This window comes from Labrus bergylta, chromosome 7, assembly GCF_963930695.1.
Source record: "Labrus bergylta chromosome 7, fLabBer1.1, whole genome shotgun sequence".
In the NCBI taxonomy this organism is placed as follows: Eukaryota; Metazoa; Chordata; class Actinopteri; order Labriformes; family Labridae; genus Labrus; species Labrus bergylta.
In genome coordinates, this window is record NC_089201.1 from 31,143,167 (window position 1) to 31,167,258 (window position 24,092).

Below are 24,092 nucleotides of genomic sequence, written 5' to 3' on the forward strand. Positions count from 1 at the left end.
TTTGAAGTCAGAATAAATTCAGTTTAATGATCTCTGAAATATGACGTGAAGTTCTGTTAACTTTGCACCAAACAAAGAAATGTTCTTCAGAGGGACACTTTTTCATTTCCCTGTGAGGACACTTGAGATAAATCACTTGAACCTTTACATCAGTAAACGTTGAATCAGCACTTCCTCTTTCCCCTGAGTGTGTTTAGGTCTTAACATGACCTGTGCTCAGGTGTGTTGGTGGGGCGTTGCTGTCTCAGGGGGCAGAAAGCAGCTGCACCATGGACCAACAAAAACCTGCTCTAAAGTCATGGTGCAGTATTTCCATGCTATTTAAAGGCTCCATTAGTAAGATGGTGAGATGCACAGACACAGACAGGTTCACATTGTTCTTCCACAAGGCTCGTAACACACACAGGGACAGATTACACACAGCACACCTGTGAGACACTGCAGTTCATCCAGGTGGAAATAACTCTTTAAAGTGTGTTTAATGTCTGCTGTTATTTCTGTCCCAAAAGGCAGAGAAAATCAGAAACTGCTGCTGCTAGATTTAAACACAGTTTACATGAATCAACAGTAAACACATCACTCAACTGTCTGTGACATCATGATGCCTTCAAGGACTCTCAGTAAACACATCACTCAACTGTCTGTGACATGATGATGCCTTCAAGGACTCTCTGTAAACACATCACTCAACTGTCTGTGACATGATGATGCCTTCAAGGACTCTCAGTAAACACATCACTCAACTGTCTGTGACATGATGATGCCTTCGAGGACTCTCGGTAAACACATCACTCAACTGTCTGTGACATGATGATGCCTTCGAGGACTCTCGGTAAACACGTCACTCAACTGTCTGTGACATGATGATGCCTTCGAGGACTCTCGGTAAACACGTCACTCAACTGTCTGTGACATGATGATGCCTTCGAGGACTCTCAGTAAACACGTCACTCAACTGTCTGTGACATGATGATGCCTTCGAGGACTCTCAGTAAACACATCACTCAACTGTCTCCGACGTGATGATACCTTCGAGGACTCTCAGTAAACACATCACTCAACTGTCTGTGACGTGATGATGCCTTCAAGGACTCTCTGTAAACACGTCACTCAACTGTCTGTGAAATGATGATGATGCCTTAAAGGACTCTCGGTAAACACGTCACTCAACTGTCTGTGACGTGAGGATGATGCCTTCAAGGACTCTCGTTAAACACATCACTCAACTGTCTCTGACACGATGATGCCTTCAAGGACTCTCAGTAAACACATCACTCAACTGTCTGTGACATGATGATGCCTTCAAGGACTCTCGGTAAACACATCACTCAACTGTCTGTGACGTGATGATGCCTTCAAGGACTCTCTGTCCCTTTCAGCTTCAAGTCACCAACACGAGTGACCACGAGAACTGAAAGGTGGCGTGCTACTTTCCACGCCCACTTCACTTCTGAGCAGGACTGAAGTCCCTGCTGCTCTTCATACTGGATGTTCTGTATCACTGATAATCAGAATAATCATGATAACGATGATATTATATGATCAGAATAATCATGAAGTCTCTCTCAGAGTCTAATCTCTCATTTATCTCTTTTTATATCAACAGCTGGTGGAGGTGAGTCTTTAAAGAGAGGATCCTGCTGATCACAGAGCTGGAAGCAGCAGCTGGTGTGTTGGTGAGTCTTTAACTGGGCTGTGTTACTGGGAGACTGACGGACCAATCACAGCGCAGATGACTCTCAGTGCTGCAGTCTGAGCTGCTCTGAGATCAGCTCCACCGTCACACACAGGACCATGACCTCGGACATTTTTCTATTCTCATATTCTGAATTTAAACTGCTTCATGACTCAACGACCGAAGATGAACTCTTTGATTTGGATATAAATGTTTCTGTTGCAGCGCCACCCTGTGGACATGTGTAGTGGTGCAGGTTATTCATTGACTCATATTCACAGATAACAGTAGAAGTTGATTCCACCTGTGCAAGTTAAAGTGTGAAGTTCTGCTTTTAACCACGAGTCGTTGGTCGTCTGATAATAAATCAGTCGTCTCTTTGTTGGATCAAAACAAAGAGGAGGCTTCACTGAGTTTTTAAAAGAACTACAAACAGGATGTCTGGATCCAGGTGCAGAGTCAGCACCTGAATATTTGATGTAATATGAGATGATATAAAAAGAGCTGAATAACATGCAGACTCAATCATTGATATTCATTCATCATGTCAGGGTAACAACGGACACGTTATCAAACTATCTTTATTTTTAACTTCTGATGTTTATTACACTTTGATGTTTGAACCTTCTGTTTTTATTATCTCAGGATTTTAAATAGAAATAAATTCAATCTGTGGAGGGTTTTATTTGAATAATAATTCATGTTTAGGTTCTGTTGCTGCGATCACTGCTTTCTGCCAGCAGGTGTCACTGTTTCCACAGTTTTCTCCCAGACTGATCGATCTGAAGAGATTATTTCTCTGTCTGCTCTCTGTAATTTTCTTCTCCGCTTGTATTTGAAATAAAACTTTGTTTTCCACAAAGATCCACACATTTGTCCTTCTCCCCCCTCACCTGACTCTTACTCTTTATTTCAATCAGTAAAGGTGCGGTCTCTGTTAGTGAAAGTGTTCTGAGACAGACTCACATTTCATTCAGCTCCACAGTGTGATATTGTCCACACAAACATGCTGCTTCTACACAGAATTAGAGTAGAATGTGGTATTAAATAAATATAGTAAATTGTATAAATATATCTGATTTTTAAAGATTGTAAAATGATTTATTGCTTTGCTTCAAACTGGGGGAGGCTTTCACATGATCACGTCTTAAGGACTCACATAGCACTGACACAGGTTCACCACCAGGGGGAGCTGCAGCATTACGCTCTCTATAATGAGGCATCCAGTTGAACGTGTTGCAGAGAAACAAAAGATAATGGGCCTCATTCACTAACAGATATGTGCTTAAACCGTGTGTACGAACGTTTGAAGCACAAAATCAGGGGGCTCATCTATCAACAGTGTGTGAGCACGGATCTGTGAGTAATGAGTGTGTAAGAACATTCCCACGCAAAGAGTGGAATTTATCAACTTGTTCTTTTACTTAGAAATGTGTGTAAATATAAGCACAGCTCTGAGCATGCTTACACACAGAATCTAGAGGTAGAACATTGAAACTACAAATAAAAAGCACCACGAGTGTCACAGCACGCCAGAATCCATCTCAACCTAGATGCATGTTCCCAGTTTTTTTAAATTCAAAACAAAAAATAAGTGATTTTGTGTGGTTTGAAACAGACCCGTTGCCTAATTGGTGTGAAAACCTTAAAAAGTCGTCTGTGACAGGCTTTACTTTGAAATGTTACATCATGGCTGGTTTTGCATTATTAGATGATTTGGTGAAGCGTGCGCTCTGCAGTAAGTTCAAAAGAGCACACTGATCCGTTTGGTCCAGCTTGTTCTGTTGGGAGAGCGTCACTGTTTGATTAATCCCCCAGAGAGAGCTGTGCCCCCGACCACGCTGTAAATGTTCAAGGGTGAAATTGTGGAGCAGATACTTCTGGCTTTTGTGCCGTGATGCGTTGTTATTTTTTGCACTGAACTTATTCTCAAACTTCATCTTGGTGTTTTCTCCTCTGACCTGTCACCTTCTCTCATGCAGCATTTGTTCTTTTGTTAGTAACTTCCACTAAGTGAAAAGACTAATCATTTATTTGGGTCACTTAGCGCGAGAGTTACTAACCTTATTTTATCTCTTTATTTATTATCTATTTATTTATTTCCCTTTTTTATTCAACCTCTTCCACTTCCATTCCTGTTGTTATGAAGCTCCTTTTCTTTGCTCTCGTAGTCATTATTCCGGCGAGGTAAATATATTCAGGTGGTTTTTAAAGAGGTGTGTTGTTACCATAAATGGTTCATTGGAGGCGTTTCTGAATGTAAATGTCCCTGAACGTGTGCGAGCCTGCAGGTTAAGAACATGGGATTTATCAACACTGATTACCTACCGATGTGAGTACGATCGCTGTCAGCATGGTTGATAAATACAGATTTTTTTCTGTACTTTAGCACATTCCAAATTTCATTTGTAAGACAGAATTTAGAACACTTTCTACTCACTGTTGATAAATGAGGCCCCTGGGCGCCTTGTCAGTGAGGAGCATTCTAACGGCCTCATTGACCTCTGCTCAGGTTAGTGTTAAGGCTTCCCCCGGATCGTCACACTCTGCCTCCTCTTCAGAGAACGTGTTGTCTGGGTTCAGGAGACACAAAGCCTCCATGCAGAGGACTGAGGAGACATCTACACAGGTTGATGTGCATGGATTTCTTTCAGGGAAGAAAAAGTTTGCATTCAAGACAGACAGATAGACACAGATGGAAACGTGTTCTTGTTTAGTTGCTAAATTAAACCAAACATCCAAATCAGGTCAAATTTAAAGGTCACATATTTAAAATCCACTTCCCCATGTTCCTCTAACATGTGTCTCTAGTCTGTCTACAAACCCCCCAATGATGAGAAAAGTCCATCCTCTCCATCTTTTTCCTGCTCCACTTTTCAGAAAATGTGTGCTCAAACAGGCCGTTTGGAGATTTTCCCTTCATGACATCACAAAGGGCAGTAGCCCCTCCCCCAGGTGGGTGACACTCCCACAGCTAGGTGTTTGTTCTGCCCTCTGAGTCTGCCTTCTCACCGTAAACAATAGGACATGGAGCGAGAAAGCACTGAGTACATCCGAGCCCTTCCAGAGAGGGGGCGTGGTCAGACACAGCTCATTTACATATTTAAAGGTACAGACACAGAAACAGCCTGTTCTGAGCAGGGCTAAAATAGGGAGGGTTTAGTGGTACACAAAATATCACCGATTATGATTTTATTGTCTTTTTTTTGGAGCAGCTGAAAAGAAGAAAAGAGATTCCTGATAGAGAGAGACATTTAAATGAATCAGTAGAAGAAGAACCTGAGTTCTGTTTTTATTACATTTTAAGAGATAAGATCATCTCCATCGACCCCCCATTGGGGACAATTACTAAAAAATAATTATGTTACAGCAGCTTGAAAGACAACAGTTTAAAAATACATTTAAAGATATAAAAGGTGAATATATAGGTACGATTTTATTTTCAATTATGATAAATTATATATTTGATAATATCCCAACAGATATAGGAAGATCATTGTTTGCGGATGATGGAGCATTGTGGAAAAAAGGAAAGAATATACAATTTATTGTAAATAAAATTCAGAAAGGGATCAGTTTAGTTGAGAAGTGGGGATTAAAGTGGGGATTTACATTTTCTGTGGAAAAAACAAAGATCATGTTCTTTTCTCGAAAGAAAATTGGGGAGAATATTGGGTTGACATTGTTTGGAAATAAGCTAGAACGAGTTGACTCATTTAGTTTTTTAGGGGTATTTTTTGATGTCCGGTTGACTTGGAAGGAACACATCAGGAATAATGTTGATAAATGCAAAAAAGTAATAAATGTAATGAGATGTCTTGTAGGAATGGATTGGGGAGCTGATGTTGCTGCCTTAAAATATATATATGTGGCGTTAATTAGAACTAGGATTGAGTATGGGAGTGTGGTATATGGATCTGCAGCAAAGACAACACTTGCAAAGTTAGAAATGATTCAGGCACAGGCTCTTAGGATATGTAGTGGGGCAGTGAAATCATCTCCAATATGTGCACTTCAGGTAGAAGTAGGAGAGATGCCACTATGTTTAAGGAGGAAACAGCTATTAGCTAATTATTGGCTGAACTTGAGAGGACATGGAGATAGTCACCCAACAAAATCAGTGTTAAAGGATTGCTGGGAAAAAGAGAGAACAATTAAGTCCAGTTTTGGATGGATAGGGGATAGAGTGGCGAGAGATATGGGAGTGTATGACAAGGATATCAGTCCAGCTGTTTTATGGCCACCAGTTCCAATGTGGATGCTTGAGACAGCTGAAGTAGACTTGGAGTTACTAAAGATAAAGGAAAGGAAAAGAAATGTTGATTTAGTTAGTGAATTCTATGAACACATAGAACAGAGATATGGAGATCATGTACAAGTATTCACAGATGGATCTAAAGACCCGATGACAAATGCAACAGGATCAGCTGCGTTTATCCCAAAAGGTTCATGGTTGAAGTCGTGAAGAGAACGTCAGATTTCCTGAACGTGTACACAGTAGAGTTGTACGCCATTTTAGTTGCAGTGATTCAGTCAGCGCTTTATACAGTATTCAATCAGGATCATCTCACAGTCGTCAAGATGTATTATATGAAATCATATTTACACATTCCCAGGTGGTTAAACAGGGGACAGATGTGATGTTCATGTGGGTTCCAGCACATTCAGGTATAGCAGGAAATGAAAAGGTGGACAGGTTGGCAAAGGAAGCTGTAAAGAAAGAGAGGATTGATATTAACATCAAATGATCTCAGTCAGAGGGGAAACGAGTCACATGGAGTAAAATCAAACAGGAATGGCAACAATATCGGAACAATCAGACAAAGGGAAGACATTTATATTCAATTCAGAGGGAAATAGATAAAGTAAAATACAGAGGGAGCAACAGAAGAGAGGAGGTCGTAATGTCCAGGTTAAGAATCAGTCACAGTCATTTAAATAGCTCTCTACATATCACTGGAAAACATTCATCTGGTCTTTGTGAGATATGCAATCTAGCAGAAACAGTTGAACATGTAGTTATTAAATGTAGAAAGTATGTAGCACATAGACAGAACATGATGTCAGAAATGGAGAGAGAGGGACTCGTAAGAAGAGATGTAAAAAGTATTTTGGAGTGTGGGGAGAGAGGGAGAGGACGAAGATGCTTGTTTAAATCTCTCTTGAGAACAGGTTTATTGAGGAGGATTTAGGAATGTGAGTAATAATTAAATCCAGCAGATGGCAGTAATGCAACTTTTTGGATGCCAGCCAACGAAGAAGAAAGTTGTGTATTTTCATTTCTTATCGGGTTTTAAGATGTTAAAAAACGACAGAAGGTGACAGAGACATAAGAAGGGCTCTGACGAGTAGCTCCGTGGCTAACTGGTCATGTTTGGACTCTTTAAGTCCTCTACATGGAGCAGGTGTGTTAAAGGGTCGTTCACAGCATTCAGACGGAGGTGTGTGTCTCACAGCCGCAGATTTATCGGTGAAAACACGGAGGTGGTCGGAGAGCAGAGCCTCACCCCGGAGCTCAGACTGAGGCTGTTCACTCCCAGCTGCAGATTCTGGACGGAGAGACCCGAACTGTGGCCCTACGAGGACCCGTACTGGGCGATCTACTGGCCCGGAGGACAGGCGCTGTCACGGTGAGATCTCTAATATACCTGTTTCATTCACCTTTCACCTCTTTAGTAGTGACGTCACTAACAGCTGTTGGTGCACAGCTGCTTTACATCCCCGTTGTAAATCATTCAAACGACAAATGTCAAAGTTACTGGAAAATGATATGTACACTTTGAATTGTACAAAAATCTAGGTAACACTTTACAGGTCCGCAAATTTCGTCGTAATTAGGTGATAATTAGACAAACTTTTTTTTGATTTCATTGAAATTACCCCTGAATTTCATGACAATTGAGTGAAAATTAGCACGTAACCTCTTTGAAATAATGCCCGATCTTAATTGTAAGCAAGTCCTAATTGGTAAGTAACTGTTTTTTCCAATTTCTTTGAAATTACCCCCAAATTTCATGGTAAGTAGGTGACAATTATCAAATCATTTATTTGAAATGAAATCACAATTCACCACAAAATGATCACCGAGTAATTATATTCTGCTATTTCCAGAGAAGCAGGTGATAAATAGCTGCTCATTTCTTGAATACATTTCCAGTAAAGTAATATGAAGTTAGGTCCATGGTTTCCTCTAATTAGAATTACCTTGGAAATCTAAACGAAATAAACGTATTTATGAGCGCCCGCGTCTGCAGCGGCGCGTCTCGGTGTGATCGCGGCCTCAGAGGGCAGAACAAACACCTAGCTGTGGGAGTGTCACCCACCTGGGGGAGGGGCTACTGCCCTTTGTGATGTCATGAAGGGAACATCTCCAAACGGCCTGTTTGAGCACACATTTTCTGAAAAGTGGAGCAGGCAGAAGACGGAGAGGATGGACTTTTCTCATCATTGGGGGGTTTGTAGACGGACTAGAGACACATGTTAGAGTTAGAGGAACATGGGGGAGTGGGTTTAGCAGAATATGTGACCTTTAAAGTCGATAAATATGGTGTTAAAATATGAACTTTAATGCAGTTAAAATGAACAATGATTGTGGTGTTTCTCCTCACTCTGATTATATTTTCTCTTCTTTGCTGCTACGTCCACGTCCGTCATATTCGCCGGTTTGAATCTCGTCCAATCACTGAACTGTATCCACTCCTCCACTCACCTGTGCGCTGTCATTGTCTGGAGGAAACTGTAGTGACTTTTTGTATCAAATTTGGACCCAGATTAAACCTACATCCGAACCCAATGAAGCCGCAACATTTTGAAGTTCTGAATCTATTTTCTGTTTTCTTCACGGTGTAATTGTAGTCCTTAAAGTTTGCAAAGTCCTCTTCAGAGACCGGACCTGGAGGCCAAAGAACATGAGCATAGGAAGCTGTATTCATGGAGTCATAAAGCAGTGAGCCCTTCAACTGAAGAGACTAAAACAGACAAAGATTACAGTATGTATGGCTTTGCAGGGGCGTGGGGACAAGCTTCTTCACGCCCTCTTTTCACCATCTGATCTGTTCAACTTCATCTTTATTGGTAACTTTAAGGATTCACCTTTCTGTATTGCTGTACTGAACTTTCTTTCACCCTCCCCTGAGGGCTCCTTCCTGTGTGCTCTGCTAAATGCATTTTTACCCTGAGGCGCAGTTTCAGTTTATTAAGATACAGTTTACTGAGATACATATGATTATGCAGCAAGACTACTTGACATAAATGTTGATTATTAGAGAATATAAGGTACATGCATACAGATGAGACACTACAAAACACACCAGCTCTGCCCAGAAACATCCTGAGTCAACCAGAACAAAGCAGAACAGTAAAATCCAGTGAGAGGACAGAGTCTCTGCAGACACAGTCACCACCACACATGTACGGAGGCCCAGAAGGGACAATGGAGCAGCTTTAGGAGAAGTCTGTATTTTATTTTGAAAAGATACCGACTCTATCTTTAATGAAGTTTTAATGAAATAAGATGATAATGATGATTTGTCCAATGAGACCACGCCTCCCAAACCGAGAATGAAGTCATAAAGACGTGTTGGACGTGACACCATGAAGTTCGGACCAACTACAGGTTGATTTATTTTTTGAAATGTGCATGTGTCTTGGCTCAGTAGGAGACGTCTTAATAACGATATAAAAGCAAAAGTCCTGAGTCAATTGTTCAGCTGGTTCCCTCGTCTTCTCTATTGTTCTCACTAAACTCTCTGAGCTCCAGTGTTTGACTTCAGGACTTCAGCGGCTGCTCAGTGCAGATCTTTAGTGTTGTCAGGAGGTCCAGGACCTTAGCCACCTTTTAGTGAAGGACTTCTAACACATCAGACGCCTGGGACAAAGGCTCACTGTCATTTAAAGATTAGTTTGAGCAGTCGCTTCAATACGTTGAAATTATGCAACAAAGACATTAAGATAAAGGGGTGGCGATGGCCTAGTGGTTAGCTCGAGGGCCACAATGTGCAGAGACCGTAGGTTTGATTCCGACCTGTGGCACGGAGCAGGAAGTGACTCTGGCGTCTCGTTGGTTTCACAAACCTAAACAGCTGTTTTGTTTGTTTCTGTCTCTGTGTTCAGGTTTCTCCTGGACCACCCCGCAGTGTGTCGGGGTCAGACCGTTCTGGATCTGGGCAGCGGCTGCAGAGCCTCCGCCATCGCCGCCATTCTGTGCGGTGCCGCTCATGTAGTGGCTAACGACATCGACCCTAGTAAGCATTCATTCATCTCTTACTCTACTGTGTTATTTACTCATGACATCACAGCATGGACACATTTTCAGGCTCTTATTTTGATAGGAACATTAAAACATTCGCTGTATGTCGTCAACGGGTGGAAGGTTTTTTTCTCGTGTGGTTGGCTGAGGTCTCAGATGGTTGACGCAAGAAGTCAAAAAGCTGTGATGGAGCTCAACATTATTTCATTTTAACGTATGAAATTTTGGGCGATTCAGGGGCGGCTGTGGCTCGGTTGGTAGAGTCGGTCGTCTCTCAACCGGAAGGTTTGGGGGTTCAATCCCGAGCTCCTGCAGCCAGATCTCCGACGTGTCCTTGGGCAAGACGCTGAACCCTGAATTGCTCTCGCTGCTTCATCAGTGGCGTATGTGTGTCTATGAAAGGGATTAGTTATTTCTGATGGTCTCTTTACTCAGCAGTCTCTACCATCAGGGTGTGAATGTGTAGGTGTGACCTGCGGTGTAAAAAGCGCTTTGAGTCTTCAGAAGACCAGAAAAGCGCTTTACAAGCGCAATCCATTTATCATTGCGCTGCAACATTGCTGCATTTTTCATTTGGTTCGGTTTGCTTTCAGACTGCACTTTGTCAAACTAAGCAGAAACCTCCGGTCTTTAAAAATGAAGCCGATGCTGAGGTGCTAAATCCTGCAGTTCATCGAGTGTCCACTAGAGGCTGCATCCTTGTGCAGATCTGTAAGAAATGAAAAGTGAAGCTTTGTCAGGTCTGTCCTCCATGGAGGTCGGGTCGATGGTTTCTGATGCGTTTCAGGAATGCAGGGAATCTAACAATCATCAGCTTTTGTGACAGAGTCGAGCAGATCTGTGGCTGTAAATGAGTTTTTATCTAGAACAGACTTTTTTACTGCATGTATCTGGTTCTTAAGACAAACAAATCATTGTCAGAATCCCGTCTGTGGGAGGTGGTCCTCAGTGCAGATAATGTTCTGCCTGCTGTCAGTATCATGGGGACTTTAAATGAACTACAAACAGAAACCAGAAGACCTTTCCATTGAAAGTTTCTTGTTTTTTAGAAAAATGAATTAAAATGTTCTAAAATATCAGCGTCTCTATGCAATTTGACCAGAATTCAACTTTAATAATTTAAAAAAGTCTCCAGTAAAATCTGCTGAAACTTCTCAGGGGTACAGCCAGGGACACGAGGAACAAGAATCCATTGAAAGTTTCTTGTTTGCTAGCATTGTCTCTTCAAATATAATACTGCGTTGTTAAGTGTAAAAAATGGACCTTAACATGATATTAAATGTTTAACCGTTGAAGCGGTAGCTCACAGTGGGTGTGATTAACCTTGTTAAAGACTACACTTAATATTGGCGTGGCACGATCACGGACTGTCATACCAGCTCCATCATGGCTGAAAATGTCCTGGAAAAGTCCTGGAAAATGATCCCTGGAAAAGAGTGTGAACCCTGTATATAGACTGCTGTGATTAAAAGAAACACATGAACACCATGATTCCTTGAAGCCTAACCCTGTGACGTGTTAACCCGCCTGTTTGTGTTCCAGTGGCAGCCGTGGCGACGCACATGAACAGTGAGCTGAACGGCCTGCAGCCTCCTGTGTGTCTCACCCACAACATGATCGGTTCACCGCCCGCCGCCTTCCACCTGATCCTGCTGGGCGACATGTTCTACGACCAGTCCCTCGCCACCAGCCTGCACAGCTGGTTGAACCGCTGCATGGAGACCCACGGCACCAAAGTCCTGATCGGAGATCCAGGAAGAGCTCAGTTTGAGGAGCACGCCATCCGACGCCTCCTGAGGCCGCTGGCTCAGTTTGAGCTGCCCGACAGTGTGAGAGAGGAGAACTACGGCCTGAGCTGCAGCGGCGTCTGGAGCTACACACCTGAACTCTGAACACCTGAGAGAATTATTCTTCAAGAAAACATGGACTGTGTGAGGTTGAGAGGACTGTGTTTTATTTGAAAGTCACACAAACAAGGAAGGTTGGTACATTTCCCAATCTGAATGATCACTTCTTTTAGATATTTGAATGATCAGCTGTATCAAAACAACTCCCTCTCTTCTGTCTGTGTTCAGGAGAGGAAGCATGGCGCCGTGCTGCTGCTGCTCCGGTAGCCTGGTTAGCAGGGCGGGGCGATATGACCTCAAATCAATATCACGCTTAAAGGCAGGGTTGGTCATTTTCTAAAAGTAGCCTGATGTTGAAAGTAGCATTCCCTCAGTGCTGCGTCTGCAGTCAGGAGCAGTCCTCCTCAAATGATTTCCATGTTTTCAGGAGTGCAGATGTAAAAACGGCTGTGATGTCTGCTTTCAGTTTGACAACTACACACACTCACAATGTGTGTTTCATATTTCATTTTGAATTGATCCTTTATGAATCACTCTGTTTAATAAACATGAACACACACATGAACAAACAGGATCCTGTGGACATGCATTAATGGAGAGGTCTCAGAGTGAGGGGGCGGCCCACAGCGAGCGCTCCAGAGCAGTTTTGGGGTTCAGTGCCTTGCTCAAGGGCAGTGCTCAGGAAGTGGACTGGCACCTCTCCAGCTACCAGGCCAGGGACTTGAACCGGCGACCCTCTACCGCAACTGCCGCCCCCATTTCAATCAAAGACAAACACAGTTCTATGTGAGATGGATATACTTGTATCTTCAAACACACACACACTCTTTGTTCACACACAGGAGGCAGAGAGCACCTCCGTACCAGCAGTGGATTATCTCAGGAATGGTTTTTATTCATTCATTCATTTAATGAGGTGCAATAGCGTGACAAACTGGTGACATATACATGACAAATAAGGCACAGAAAAAACAAACAGACAAGGTCAGGACAGCAACGACAAAATACAATAAGAAAAGAAAGACAGCAAAAATACTGAGACATCAACAGACAGACTACAACTGATCTTTCTTTGTTCCAGCCCGCCCCTCGGTGACCTCTACCCTACAGTAGTTTATATCTGAATGCCTTACAGACCAGTTTCTCTCTCTTTAGAGATCAAACCTGAACAGGAGTGTGACCCGGCCGGGGCTACGTGTGAATCTGGCTCCAGCAGAGTCATCAGGCTGCTCACTTTGAAGCAGCTGGATAAGAGCTCGGCTGCTGTTTGGATCAAGCTTTGAATCTTTGTCCAGCAGGTGGCGCCATCAGTTTTATTTTTCAGACAAGTGAGCAGACTGAAAACAGGAACTGTAATGTATTATTACTACTCAACGTTTTCACATGTAGGTGGCTCTGACTGCTGCGTTCAGGGACATAATAATAATCAGTGAGGACGTTCATGTCCTGCTCTGAATTGTCTTCAAGAAATATTCAAATGTTTAATATTATTTATAGATTATATTCAAGCATACTGAGACCTGTCTTCTGTTGTAAGGATATTATTTAGTCTATAATGTGTCAGAATATAAGTAAATATGACATAGATTGACCAACTAAACAGGATGTTTTTCAGTTTTGACGTTGAGCCCCCGAGAGGTTTACCAAACATTTAAGTCTTGCTGTTGGGAAATAAAACTTACAGATAAGATCAATAAAAAACAAATTGGATAATTTGAAACAAGAGTACAAATGTTTGGATTCTGCTGATTGTTCCAAATGTTCTGGTGTTGGCGGTGATGGAGTTGAAATCTGAAACTTCATGCAAAGATAATAATCATATTTCTATAAAACAGCTGTGACATGGATCACATGTTAGTGTTAAAGTCTTTAAAGGTCTGATTAGTCTCCTTCATGGAGCTTCAGTACAGATAGGCCTACTTTGACTTTACTGGAATACTTTGATTTGTCAGAGAGGAATTTCAGTCAGGAGTTTGAACTTCTGCTGGATCTCCTTCACACACCCTCATCTTCTTCCTATCCTTCATATATTCACAGATATATGCATGTATTCAATTCATTAAACTTCCCTTAATCCTCCAAAGTCTGTCACAGAGCCGGCCCTAACCATTTTGGTGCCATAGGCATGATTTCTGCGGTAGCCCCTTAAATTGCAGCCAGTTTGACCACCAAAACAATATTCATAGACTTAAAGAAAACTGGCATACATCTTTATATTTAACAGAATTTATTTATTTTAAAAATAAAAATACTTCTAAACAAACATGAATAAAATGGTAATAACTAATATTTCTTATAAATAACTAGAAACAGCACAGCACTAAATATTTTAATAACAATTAGGCTGGGTGTCGTGAAAAAGTATGTGCCTGTTAAAGCAGCTGTCAGTTTGCAAACATTATCATGAATGACAATTAATTTAACTTAATATAGGCTACATGTCAGCAGAAAAGATGCATGGCAACGAATATATTCTATGCCAGAACAGTTATATTTTAAATTATATACGCAGGGCAAAAAAATGATTTAAAAACTAATAATATTAAAAACTAATAATATTAAAAACTAATAATGGGCTTAGGTTACTTTCTGAGTCTCTCTCAGTCAGTCAGTGATTCGGGTCGGAGCTTCAGTCAGTACGTTCAGTGAACGAAACACTGAACGTGAACAAGCGAGACTGTGAGTCACCAGCCTCAGTCACACACACACACACACACACACACACACACACACACACACACACACACACACACACACACACACACACACTGTACTGACTGAAACACGATGGTTAGTGGATGTTAAAACAGTCAGCTAAGTTAAATTAAGTTGGATATAAAAGCCGTTTGTAAACTGACAGCAGATATAAAAAACACAAACATTAAATGTTCAATAATATATTTTCTACTTCCTCAATTTTGGAGACATGAGAGGGAGAAGTAGGGGCGGGCTTTAGAGACACAGAGCTCCTGACCGACTCCTTCTATTGGTTCAGTCAGTAGGTATCACTGACATGAGAGGAGAGGGAGGGCGGGCTTTAGAGACACAGAGCTCCTGACCGACTCCTCCTATTGGTTCAGTCAGTAGGTATCACTGACATGAGAGGAGAGGGAGGGCGGGCTTTAGAGACACAGAGCTCCTGACCGACTCCTCCTATTGGTTCAGTCAGTAGGTATCACTGACATGAGAGGAGAGGGAGGGCGGGCTTTGAGAGACTCTTACGGTCTGGAGAGAGAGAGAGACGGGAGAGAGGAGAGAGAGTTGAGAAATGAACGACTCTTCTCAGTAAGTGATTCAGTTCAGTTCGTTCACCCAGATGATTCGTTTTAAACGAATCCTTCATGACCGACACATCACTAGAAGGATCGACAGAAATCAAGAAGGAACAAAGAAACAAAACAACTTTACATTTCAAGCTTTTCCGTGAGAGAATACAGGAACACGTTTAGTCTAATGCGTGCAATGTATGTGTGGTTGTAAACAGCTATTGGAAACAGAAAATAAAATATTTATCAGTAAGAACCTGCCGATCTATGAGACCCATCCAAAAGGCCGATCTATTCACTTCAGTTACATTCTGTGTTTAAGGCAAATGTGCACACTACAGGTTTGCACTGGTATTCTGTGCACTTTGGAAGGTGGAGCAAACATAAAATGGAGGAAGCTAACAACAATTTCTTCAAGAAACAATGGTAGAAGCAGCATGGTCAGTTGGTGTAACTGGTTTGAGTCAATTGGTGTAACCAGTATTTCTCATAAACATATAATAAAATACAGGACAATTAAAGTGGAATAAAAGTAGTCCTTTACTGCAGTGAAATAACATGTTGTTTTTTTAAACAATTTTTACAAAATTTGCCAAAAATTAATTAGAAAACAGAAGTGTTTTCAGCTCTGTGTCCCGCTCACTATTGAAAAAGGGCATAACTTATAAATTTAGGGATAATCCTAATAAAATCTAATTTCTTGTGCTATTTTAAAATGAAGTAATTACAATCATGAGTACACTTACACTCACATACTCTAGATGTATAAAATATTCAATATTCTTAATTTTTCAGTGGTTACACCACTTGACATTTTTATGTCCATTCTGTCTTACCTTTTGAACAAAATGGTGTAAATGTCATTTTGAAAAACACAAAACCAACATGAATACAAATCTCACATTTTAATGAACCTGATGCATGCTTTCAAAGTGTGTTTTTAAAAGATTTTTGAATTGGTCATCTGAACAACCCTTATTTATCACTGACCCTTATTTTTATTTTTTGATTGTATTTTGATAAACTTTATTAATCCTTGAGGGAAATTTGTTATTTTTAGGGACATGCTTCTCACACACATGAATCACACGCATGCACAAACAGGACCTGTGGACATGCAATGATGGAGAGATGTCAGAGTGGGGCTGCTACAAGCTGCTAAGCAGAGAGTGCACCAGAGCAGTTGGGGGTTTGGTGCCTTGCTCAAGGGCACCTCAGCAGTGCCCTGACACCTCTCCAGCTACCAGACCAACTTTGAGATTTGGTCCACACTGGGACTTGAACCGGCGACCCTCTGGTTCCCAACCCAAGTCCCTATGGACTGAGTTACCGCTAAAGCTGGGGAACAATAGTCTGTATGGGGGGGGGAAGAAAGAGGAAAGAAGGGGGAGAAGGGGGAAGGAGGAAAAGGAGGAAAAGGAGAGGAAAAAGAGGAAAAAAGAGAAAAAAGAGAAAGAAAGAAGAACTCTTAATGGCCCTTCTGCAAGTCAAAAGTTACTCCAAGTCATTAGTTTTCATAAAATTTTAGAAATTACTCAAAATGATGAATATTTCTAGTTTTCATATAGGGGAAGATTGGATCCGAAGGACGGGGGTTCGAACCCTGTCTGGACCAAAACAAACTTCACAAAGTGTTTTGGATTGTTCAGATGAAAAAGTAATTTTAAATAAGAAAACAATACTTGATTCTGTTTAGCATTCAAAATGTGTAGGAAAGTGATATTGTGTTTGTTTTTCATTTCTTCTCAGAAGTTAAGTGGTATTGACATAAGTCATCTAATTGTTTTAGATATAAGACTTTACTTACTAAAAAATAGCAAATATTATTGTAATATAATTTTTATATTACTGTGTCAAATTGCTAAGAAATAAGTCAAATGTAAGAATTGGAGTAGAAGCACACACATTTATTGAAATATTTCAATTAAAAAATCTAAAAACATTTAAATAAAAGGCACATTTCACATTTTAGGACATATTTGGCGTTTTAGCCTCTAGCCTCAAACAGACTAATGCTGTAGATTGAATCTGAATCTCTGAACTTGAGATTTTACACCTGCAGCAGACTCTGTGAGTCATGACTGTCTACAATGAGTGGGACAATCGAGTCCAGCTGTGGTTGATTTTCCAAGCAGTATCTACAGCGTGTTTACATGGACGGGACGGTACACACTCCTTATTTGAATGCCATGTAAGCATTTTAAAAAAACTAAAATGTGAAGAGACAGACAGGACGGGGCAGACAGAAGGGGAGAACAATGAATCATCATTTATTCTCGGCCCTTTTCCTCCTCATTTCTTCCAGCCACTGCTCCAGTGGCATCCCTGCGAAAGTGGGGCAATAAATGTATCCATGAAATTGCCTGTGGCCACTGTCTTTGTTCCGGGGCTGATGGCATTTGCGGCACTTATTATGTTCCACCTGACGATTGTAGGGCCTCTGGGAAGGGGGTGGAGGGGGAAGAGGTCCATCAGGGGCGATAGGCCTGGGAGAGGGGACAGCCAACATTAACAACAAGGGGCTTTGGGCAGGGGTAGGGTTTACAAGGGCAGGAGCAGCTGTAGGCAGAGGTGCAGGCAGGGGAAATAACTGCCTCTGAATGGGCACCTTTGGCCGGACAGTGGCTGGAGCAGCAGTGTGTGGCGCAGCATGCTTCCTTTTTGCCTGTCCTGCAGTGGATTTGGGCAGGCTGTAGACATGCTGAGGTCCACACTGCTGAGGGACAAAGGTGGGGCGCCCTAGAGCTGGTGGCAGAGGCACAGGGGCTACAGGAAGAGGGGCAGGCAGGTTGACCCCCTGCAGAAGGACTGCCAAATCCTGCCTCTTCACTCTATGATTGTGCCACTGTGTGAGGGTGGTCTGGTTGACCTCATACAGCTGGAGAGTGGTGTCCTTCATTAGAGCTCCATTGTCCCTCACCAGCTGCCTAACCTTCCTATAGTCCTTCAGCATGAGAGACCATCTTGTCAGGCTGCCCTTTCCCTTTTTCTTTGGGCTCTTGTGGAGCTGACAGAGCCTGACAAAGATGGCCTCCACAAGCCGACAACAGTCGGGCCACTGTGCCGGTGATCCACTTGACCCCAGGACGCAGCGCCTCATGCTCTCCGCACCGGGGGTGAATTCCAATTTATTTTTTGGTGACCTGAAGTACCCCGTCTTCAGCCTCTCCTGGTACCTGGCTGCATAGACCACCCGCTGCTGGTCAAATGGCAGAAGATTTTGCCACAGTGACAAAATGGTGCTGGTCTGCTGGTTGCTGAGAGTGAGAGACGTCTCATTTCTCAGCCCAACCAGGTACTCTGCCAGGCTGTCCACCCTGTCCATCCCTGGCATGTTATGCTCATCAACAGCCTGGAAAATATAACAAAATTAAAATATAATTATTCTAAATATTCATATTGGCAGGGAAACTAAGAAACAGATGTGATAAAGAATGATGCAGTACATCACACAAACACTTACCAACAGTTGCTCAGATACAGTGGGAGCTGGGGGGGCAGAGGGCATGGTGGTGGTGGGATCTGTGGGGCTAGAGTGCATGCTGGTGATGGGGGCAGGAGGGGCAGAGGGCATGGTGGTGGTTGGAGCTGGGTGGCCAGAGGTCATGCTGGTGGTGGGAGCTGGGTAGCCAGAGGTCATGCTGGTGGTGGGAGCTGGGTGGCCAGAGGTCATGCTGGTGGTGGGAGCTGGGTGGCCAGAGGTCATGCTGGTGGTGGGAGCTGGGTGGCCAGAGGTCATGCTGGTGGTGGGAGCTGGGTAGCCAGAGGTCATGCTGGTGGTGGGAGCTGGGTAGCCAGAGGTCATGCTGGTGGTGGGAGCTGGGTAGCCAGAGGTCATGCTGGTGGTGGGAGCTGGGTAGCCAGAGGTCATGCTAGTGGTGGGAGCTGGGTAGCCAGAGGTCATGCTGGTGGTTAGAGCAGGAGGGGCAGAGGTAATGCTGGTGGTGGGAGCTGTGGGGCCAGACTGGCTGAGGGTTTTACCCAGAATAATGTCAAATGTGGGGTCATGTCCGCCATCATCAAAACCCTCATCCTCTGGCTCCTCAACAGCCACATCCTCCAACAGTTGCTCCGTCTCCTCTGTTTCAGGGTCAACATTCTGCATTGCCCTTCCTGTCTGGCGGTACAGGTAGTCAATACCTATCAGCTCTCCTGGGAATGAAAAGAGAATACTCATTGCTCATTTCTGAAAATGTGTTTTTTGGCTTAACCATGGTTGAATTAAACAGAACCATACAACACAACAGAGCTTCTGAGTTTTTAAAAAAGCAGGTTAGCTTCTTCAAAAGACAAAACCGTTGCATGGCCTTTTTAAATATGTACTCTGAGTTAGCTGTTAAACTTTATTATAAAACTCACTCAGTAATGATAATGATATCTAAAAGGTATGAAATAAAACCATTAATTATGATGGGAAAGTGACACACACCAGTATACACTGCAGGGGGTTGGAAGGAGGGGGCAAGTTTCCTTCCAAGCACCTTGACACTGAAGGTGTTGACACAGTGCACAAGGTCCCCTGAGTAGGTGAGGAGTGAGGGAGGTTTGACAGCCAGTGCCGCAGCACCACGGTCCTGGTTCCACCTGTTCAGGCCTTCCAGGAGGTACAGCTGAAAATTCAAACTGTTGGCACTGGTTCCTTAAAATAAAAACAACATATATTTTAAATTCATACAATGAGCTATTTGTACAATGTCAGGTGACACATGTTCTATGCTAAATACTTTATGTCAAAGAGCTAGGTTATACTTGAAACTGACCTGGAATGAACCTGGCCAGGTGGCAGTGGAAGGACTCCAGTGATGTTGAGCCCCTGGCACACCTGTAGGTGGTGAGGACGATGCCCTCCTTGGTGGATGATCCTGTCTCTGTGTAGAGAGGAACACCTGGCTCATCCTGGATGCATTTTACATGCTTCCTCTGCTGTTCCCAGATGTTCGCCATCCTGTCCCTGTCCAGGAGTGGCACACCAAGGAAGTCACTGCCCTTCTCCCCCATAAGCTCTTGCAAAAGGAGGTCAATCATTGAGATGGTCTCCTTCTCTCCTCTTGTCCTCCTTCTGCAGTAGAGCACCAACTCACTCTTTCTAATGTTCTGGTTCACAAGGCTATCAGTGATGCCAGGAACCCCCTCCCGTTTCAGCTGCTCCCTCTTGACCCGGCGCAGCAAGGCAACGTCACCTGCATCCCACTCAAATATGCAGCAGGACAAACGAGCCATGAAGATGGGGTAAAGGGGATGGGCATCCTTGGTGCATCCTGATGCCAGCCGCCGCATGAAATGATAAATGTCCAGCTTGACCACAACGTCTGGCCAGCCACCAAATCGTGCCTTAAGCTTGGTCTCCTCCCCATCCTTCTTGCAGCATCCACAGTCCACATACAGGAGCTTTGGAGGAGCCACACCTGCTTCCCTGTACCTCCGGATGAGATCAGCCACCATCAGGTCCAGCCCAGAGCCTTCCTGAGCAGTCAGGACACTGATCAAGATCTGACCCACCTCGTTACTAACTGAGGAAAGCCAGAGGGCAGTCCCCTTGGCAATGCCCGATAACTTCCTGGTGATCTGAAAGTATACAGAGGAAACATTCAGTGACTTAGGTCTAACTAGCATATCATTTTGTCTGGTATTGACTTATGTATTTACATTTTGTAAGTATACCATTCTTTTTCAGTACAGTTTAACAGCCTTTTACAGGTAAAATCATTTTAACATTGCGACTTAGGGATGAAGAATATCCCTTTTTAGTCATTTTGTCAGTTTGAGTGATGCTTTGATACACGTTTTTGTAGAATTGTGACATGAGAATAAGAGCAGTGATGAGGAATTGTACCTTCTTTGTGGAGTCCATCTTCAGGATGGAGCCAAAGGTAGATGTAATGCTGGCTTTGATGTGCTCCAGCCTGCTTAAGATGTCCCGCCCGTAGACAGCCAGCATCCACTTGTAGGTGGGAATGGCCACAGGCTCAGGCGGGTCCTGAAACACCACAGGGAACAGGCTGGGCCGGCCCACAAAGTCAGAGCATGCCCCGAGGTACTGGCAGAGGCGCTGCAGCCACTCCTCGCTGTGGTTCTCCCTCAGCTGCTTCACCAAGCGAGACGGGCTGTTGCCCAGGGTCCTCTCCCGCAGGAAGCGGATGACCCGAATGTCACAAGCATATCTGTATTCAAAGAAAGGGAAGAGACAGAGACATTTAGACAAACACAAAAAGACAGTCCAACCTCTTATAGCAGTCTGTTTCAATTACAGACAATTTTCAAATAAACAATGTAACACAATAATATGTATTCTCATTAACATTTTTTTGTACATGCTCGTTACAGTGGTATCTTTATACTCACTTCTGAGTCAGGATGAGCCTGAATTCGAGCCGGTGAGCCAGGTCAAGCTGGTCCAGGATGGTCTTGCTGCTGGACAGGTAGTTGGTTTTGCAACCAATGCTGTTGCACCTGAGGGTCTCTGTGACCATCAGGTAGTACCTGTCCACATCAAGGACCTGACGGGCTCTCTTGTGGGCACCGTATCCCACCAGCTGCTTCCCACACATAGGACAGGTTAGCCTGACCTTCCACAAGTGGTACGGCATCCACACAAGCAGGCGATGATTAAAAAAGCGCTCTGGAGTGGGGGCCTGATGGTAGATGAGCGCTGGCCCGGGTGGCTCGTACCACAGCTTCAGGTCGGTCCGTAGCCGCTGGTTTCTCCACAGAGCTGCAGAGATCCATCTCTGGTCCTGGAGGGGGATGGTCATCCTCATCTTCACTGGCAGCCAGGGTAGGTCAGGGCCAGGGGCAGCCAACACATCCTCCGCTGACATATTGCTGAGAGGATCAGGACCAGGAGTGGTAGAGGAGGCACAGACAGAAGGGTCTGAGGAGGCACTGGAGGGAGCAGCTGTTACAACCTAATAATAAACAAATTATGTACAGAAAGACACACACAAATAAAACATTAACACATCATAAATCACTGAACTGCTTAGGTTAGGGTTTGATGTTTGGCAACAACAACAAAAAATTATCAATAGGATTCTTACAGCGGCAGTGGCTGGGGGGATTATTGAGGCTGATGACACAGGAGTGGGGGGAAGAGAGAAGGGGGAGCTGGTCCTAATATATTTTCTGGGACTCTGGGCAGGGGATGATGTCCTCCCTGATGTTGGTGTTGCAGTGCCAAAGTTTGTGGTGGTACTGGTCGATGTGCTAATAAGGGGCTGAGAGAGAAACAGGAGGAAATACAAGGTTATAAACTAAATCGTGTATCATTATTGGGCATATAAGATTAAAACTTGAAGTATAGCTTCAGGCAATGATAAGGCATTTAAGCACATGAACACACCATTGATCACTGAACTGCTTAGGTTAAGTTTGGCACACAAAAATTATTTGTGAACAACACAATTGAAAAGGGTTCTTACAGCTTTAGCAGTGGCTGGGGGGATTATTGAGGCTGATGAAAGAGGAGAGGGGGGAAGAGGGAAAGGGGAGCTGGTCCTAATATGTTTTCTGGGACTCTGGGCAGGGGATGATGTCCTCCCTGATGTTGGTGTTGCAGTGTCGACGTTTGTGGTGGCACTGGGGGACGTGCTAATAAGGGGCTGAGAGAGAAACAGGAGGAAATACAGGCTAATGAATATCTACAAAATCATGTATCACTACTAGGCATAATAAATCATTGTGTCATAATAAGACATGATAAAGCATTTAACCAAGGAGAAATTATGTCACAAGCAATACTATAAATCAAATGTATGCCTAGACTGTCACCATACCGTACCTTTGCAGGCTTCCTAGCCACAGTTAAATTTGGCTTCAAAGCAGCACCATGCGACCCGCCAAACCGTGGTTTTGTAAACTGAAAGAAAATGAATGTAATCTTACAGGATGCATGATCATGTCATTTATTCTGTAAAACATAGAAGTCAGTAGTTAAGAGTCATTGGGTAAAAATCACAAACAGAATAAAGATTTACCATAGCCAGATTCAAAGCAGGCCTCTGCACAGGTCCAGCAGATGTTGATGCTGAGGAGGCAGCAGCAGCAGCAGCAGCAGCGCTTGAAGGGCCTTGCCCTTGACCAGTGCCAACAGTGGTACGGGGAAATGGGGTGTCAGGGACTGAGCTGGAAGGCTAAAGATGTACAGAGACTTTTGAAGTCATTTCAAGCAAACGACACAACAACAAAAAATGTGCACACAACAATTTGATGTTAGTTTAAAAATACCTTCTTAGTGTGGAAACCACAGCCACATGTCTGTGGCCCCCACATGTCTGTGGCCCCCCAAACAGTGTCCCGCTCAGTTTTTCTGTTATTTCAGTCGTGGCTATTATGAAATCTATTGATAAACAGCCTACCACAACTAAACTCTGCATTATGTTTTACTAATACATCTGCTTTTCGCATTAAGATCGTTAAATAGGGCGATTCAATTTATTCATAACTAAGTTAGCTATATAGAATTAGAATGAGATATTCTGTTTTAGATGAAGTGGCCCGATGCAGGAGCCGAGCCTGAAACCCTATGGATAATGACGATGTTAACACGACACGGCAAAATAAGATAAAAACATAACTTACACGTCTCTAACTCTAGCAGCAACAATCATTTTAGTGAATGAAGATATCGTCTGTGTTAACCAAGGTGACCGGCCGGCTTCTTACCGTCAAGTTATTCAACACCGTCAAGTTAACGTAACGTTAAACTTGGATAACAAAGTTTCTTTAACTAGCTAGCGTTTACCCTGTATACATTCAGTCAGTCAAACTAGTCAAACTAACCACAATGAACAATCTAACTACGGGAAAATAATATATTATGAGTGACAGACAATAGTTTAATTGATGACAGTTTACCTTGAGCGATGATGAAGTCGAGTCCCGTTCAATGGATTCTCCACTACCGGCGAAAATGTATGGGCGGGATATCGAGGCGAGCGCTCATTTCCGATTGGCTCGCACGCAGCGCAAGCTTGCGGGGCTGCGATTGGCTCGGAGTCCAAAGATGCAATGCCAGCCACGCGATTGGCTAACATTTTTGAGGAAAGATGAGAACGGGG

At 43.3% G+C, this 24,092-nt stretch overlaps 4 protein-coding genes across 4 annotated transcripts in view; 3 read left to right on the top strand and 1 right to left on the bottom strand.

Moving 5' to 3' along the window:
- LOC136179608 (NLR family CARD domain-containing protein 3-like) overlaps positions 1–2,543 on the top strand; it is a 149,137-nt gene extending 146,594 nt beyond the window's left edge. Inside the window, exon 12 of the mRNA XM_065956445.1 lies at positions 1,607–2,543. Within this exon, the coding sequence (XP_065812517.1) occupies positions 1,607–1,619 (13 nt within the window). The 3' untranslated portion in view covers positions 1,620–2,543. The remainder of the gene's footprint in view (positions 1–1,606) is intronic.
- Positions 1–24,092, top strand: part of LOC136179616 (NLR family CARD domain-containing protein 3-like) — a 173,233-nt gene that overhangs the window by 37,809 nt on the left and 111,332 nt on the right. The gene's annotated exons all lie outside the window — the stretch shown is intronic.
- LOC136179743 (electron transfer flavoprotein beta subunit lysine methyltransferase-like) lies at positions 6,955–13,220 on the top strand. The gene is made up of 3 exons (XM_065957403.1): positions 6,955–7,305; positions 9,788–9,918; positions 11,466–13,220. The coding sequence occupies exons 1-3, from the start codon at positions 7,046–7,048 to the stop codon at positions 11,813–11,815; spliced, it is 741 nt and encodes a 246-aa protein (XP_065813475.1). The 5' UTR covers positions 6,955–7,045; the 3' UTR covers positions 11,816–13,220.
- Positions 17,156–23,304, bottom strand: LOC109975592 (uncharacterized). The gene is made up of 11 exons (XM_065956560.1): positions 23,260–23,304; positions 23,010–23,165; positions 22,814–22,891; positions 22,455–22,634; positions 22,074–22,250; positions 21,379–21,941; positions 20,870–21,197; positions 19,797–20,601; positions 19,466–19,675; positions 18,500–19,188; positions 17,156–18,388 (listed from the first exon to the last, which is right to left on the bottom strand). The coding sequence occupies exons 1-11, from the start codon at positions 23,302–23,304 to the stop codon at positions 17,303–17,305; spliced, it is 4,317 nt and encodes a 1,438-aa protein (XP_065812632.1). The 3' UTR covers positions 17,156–17,302.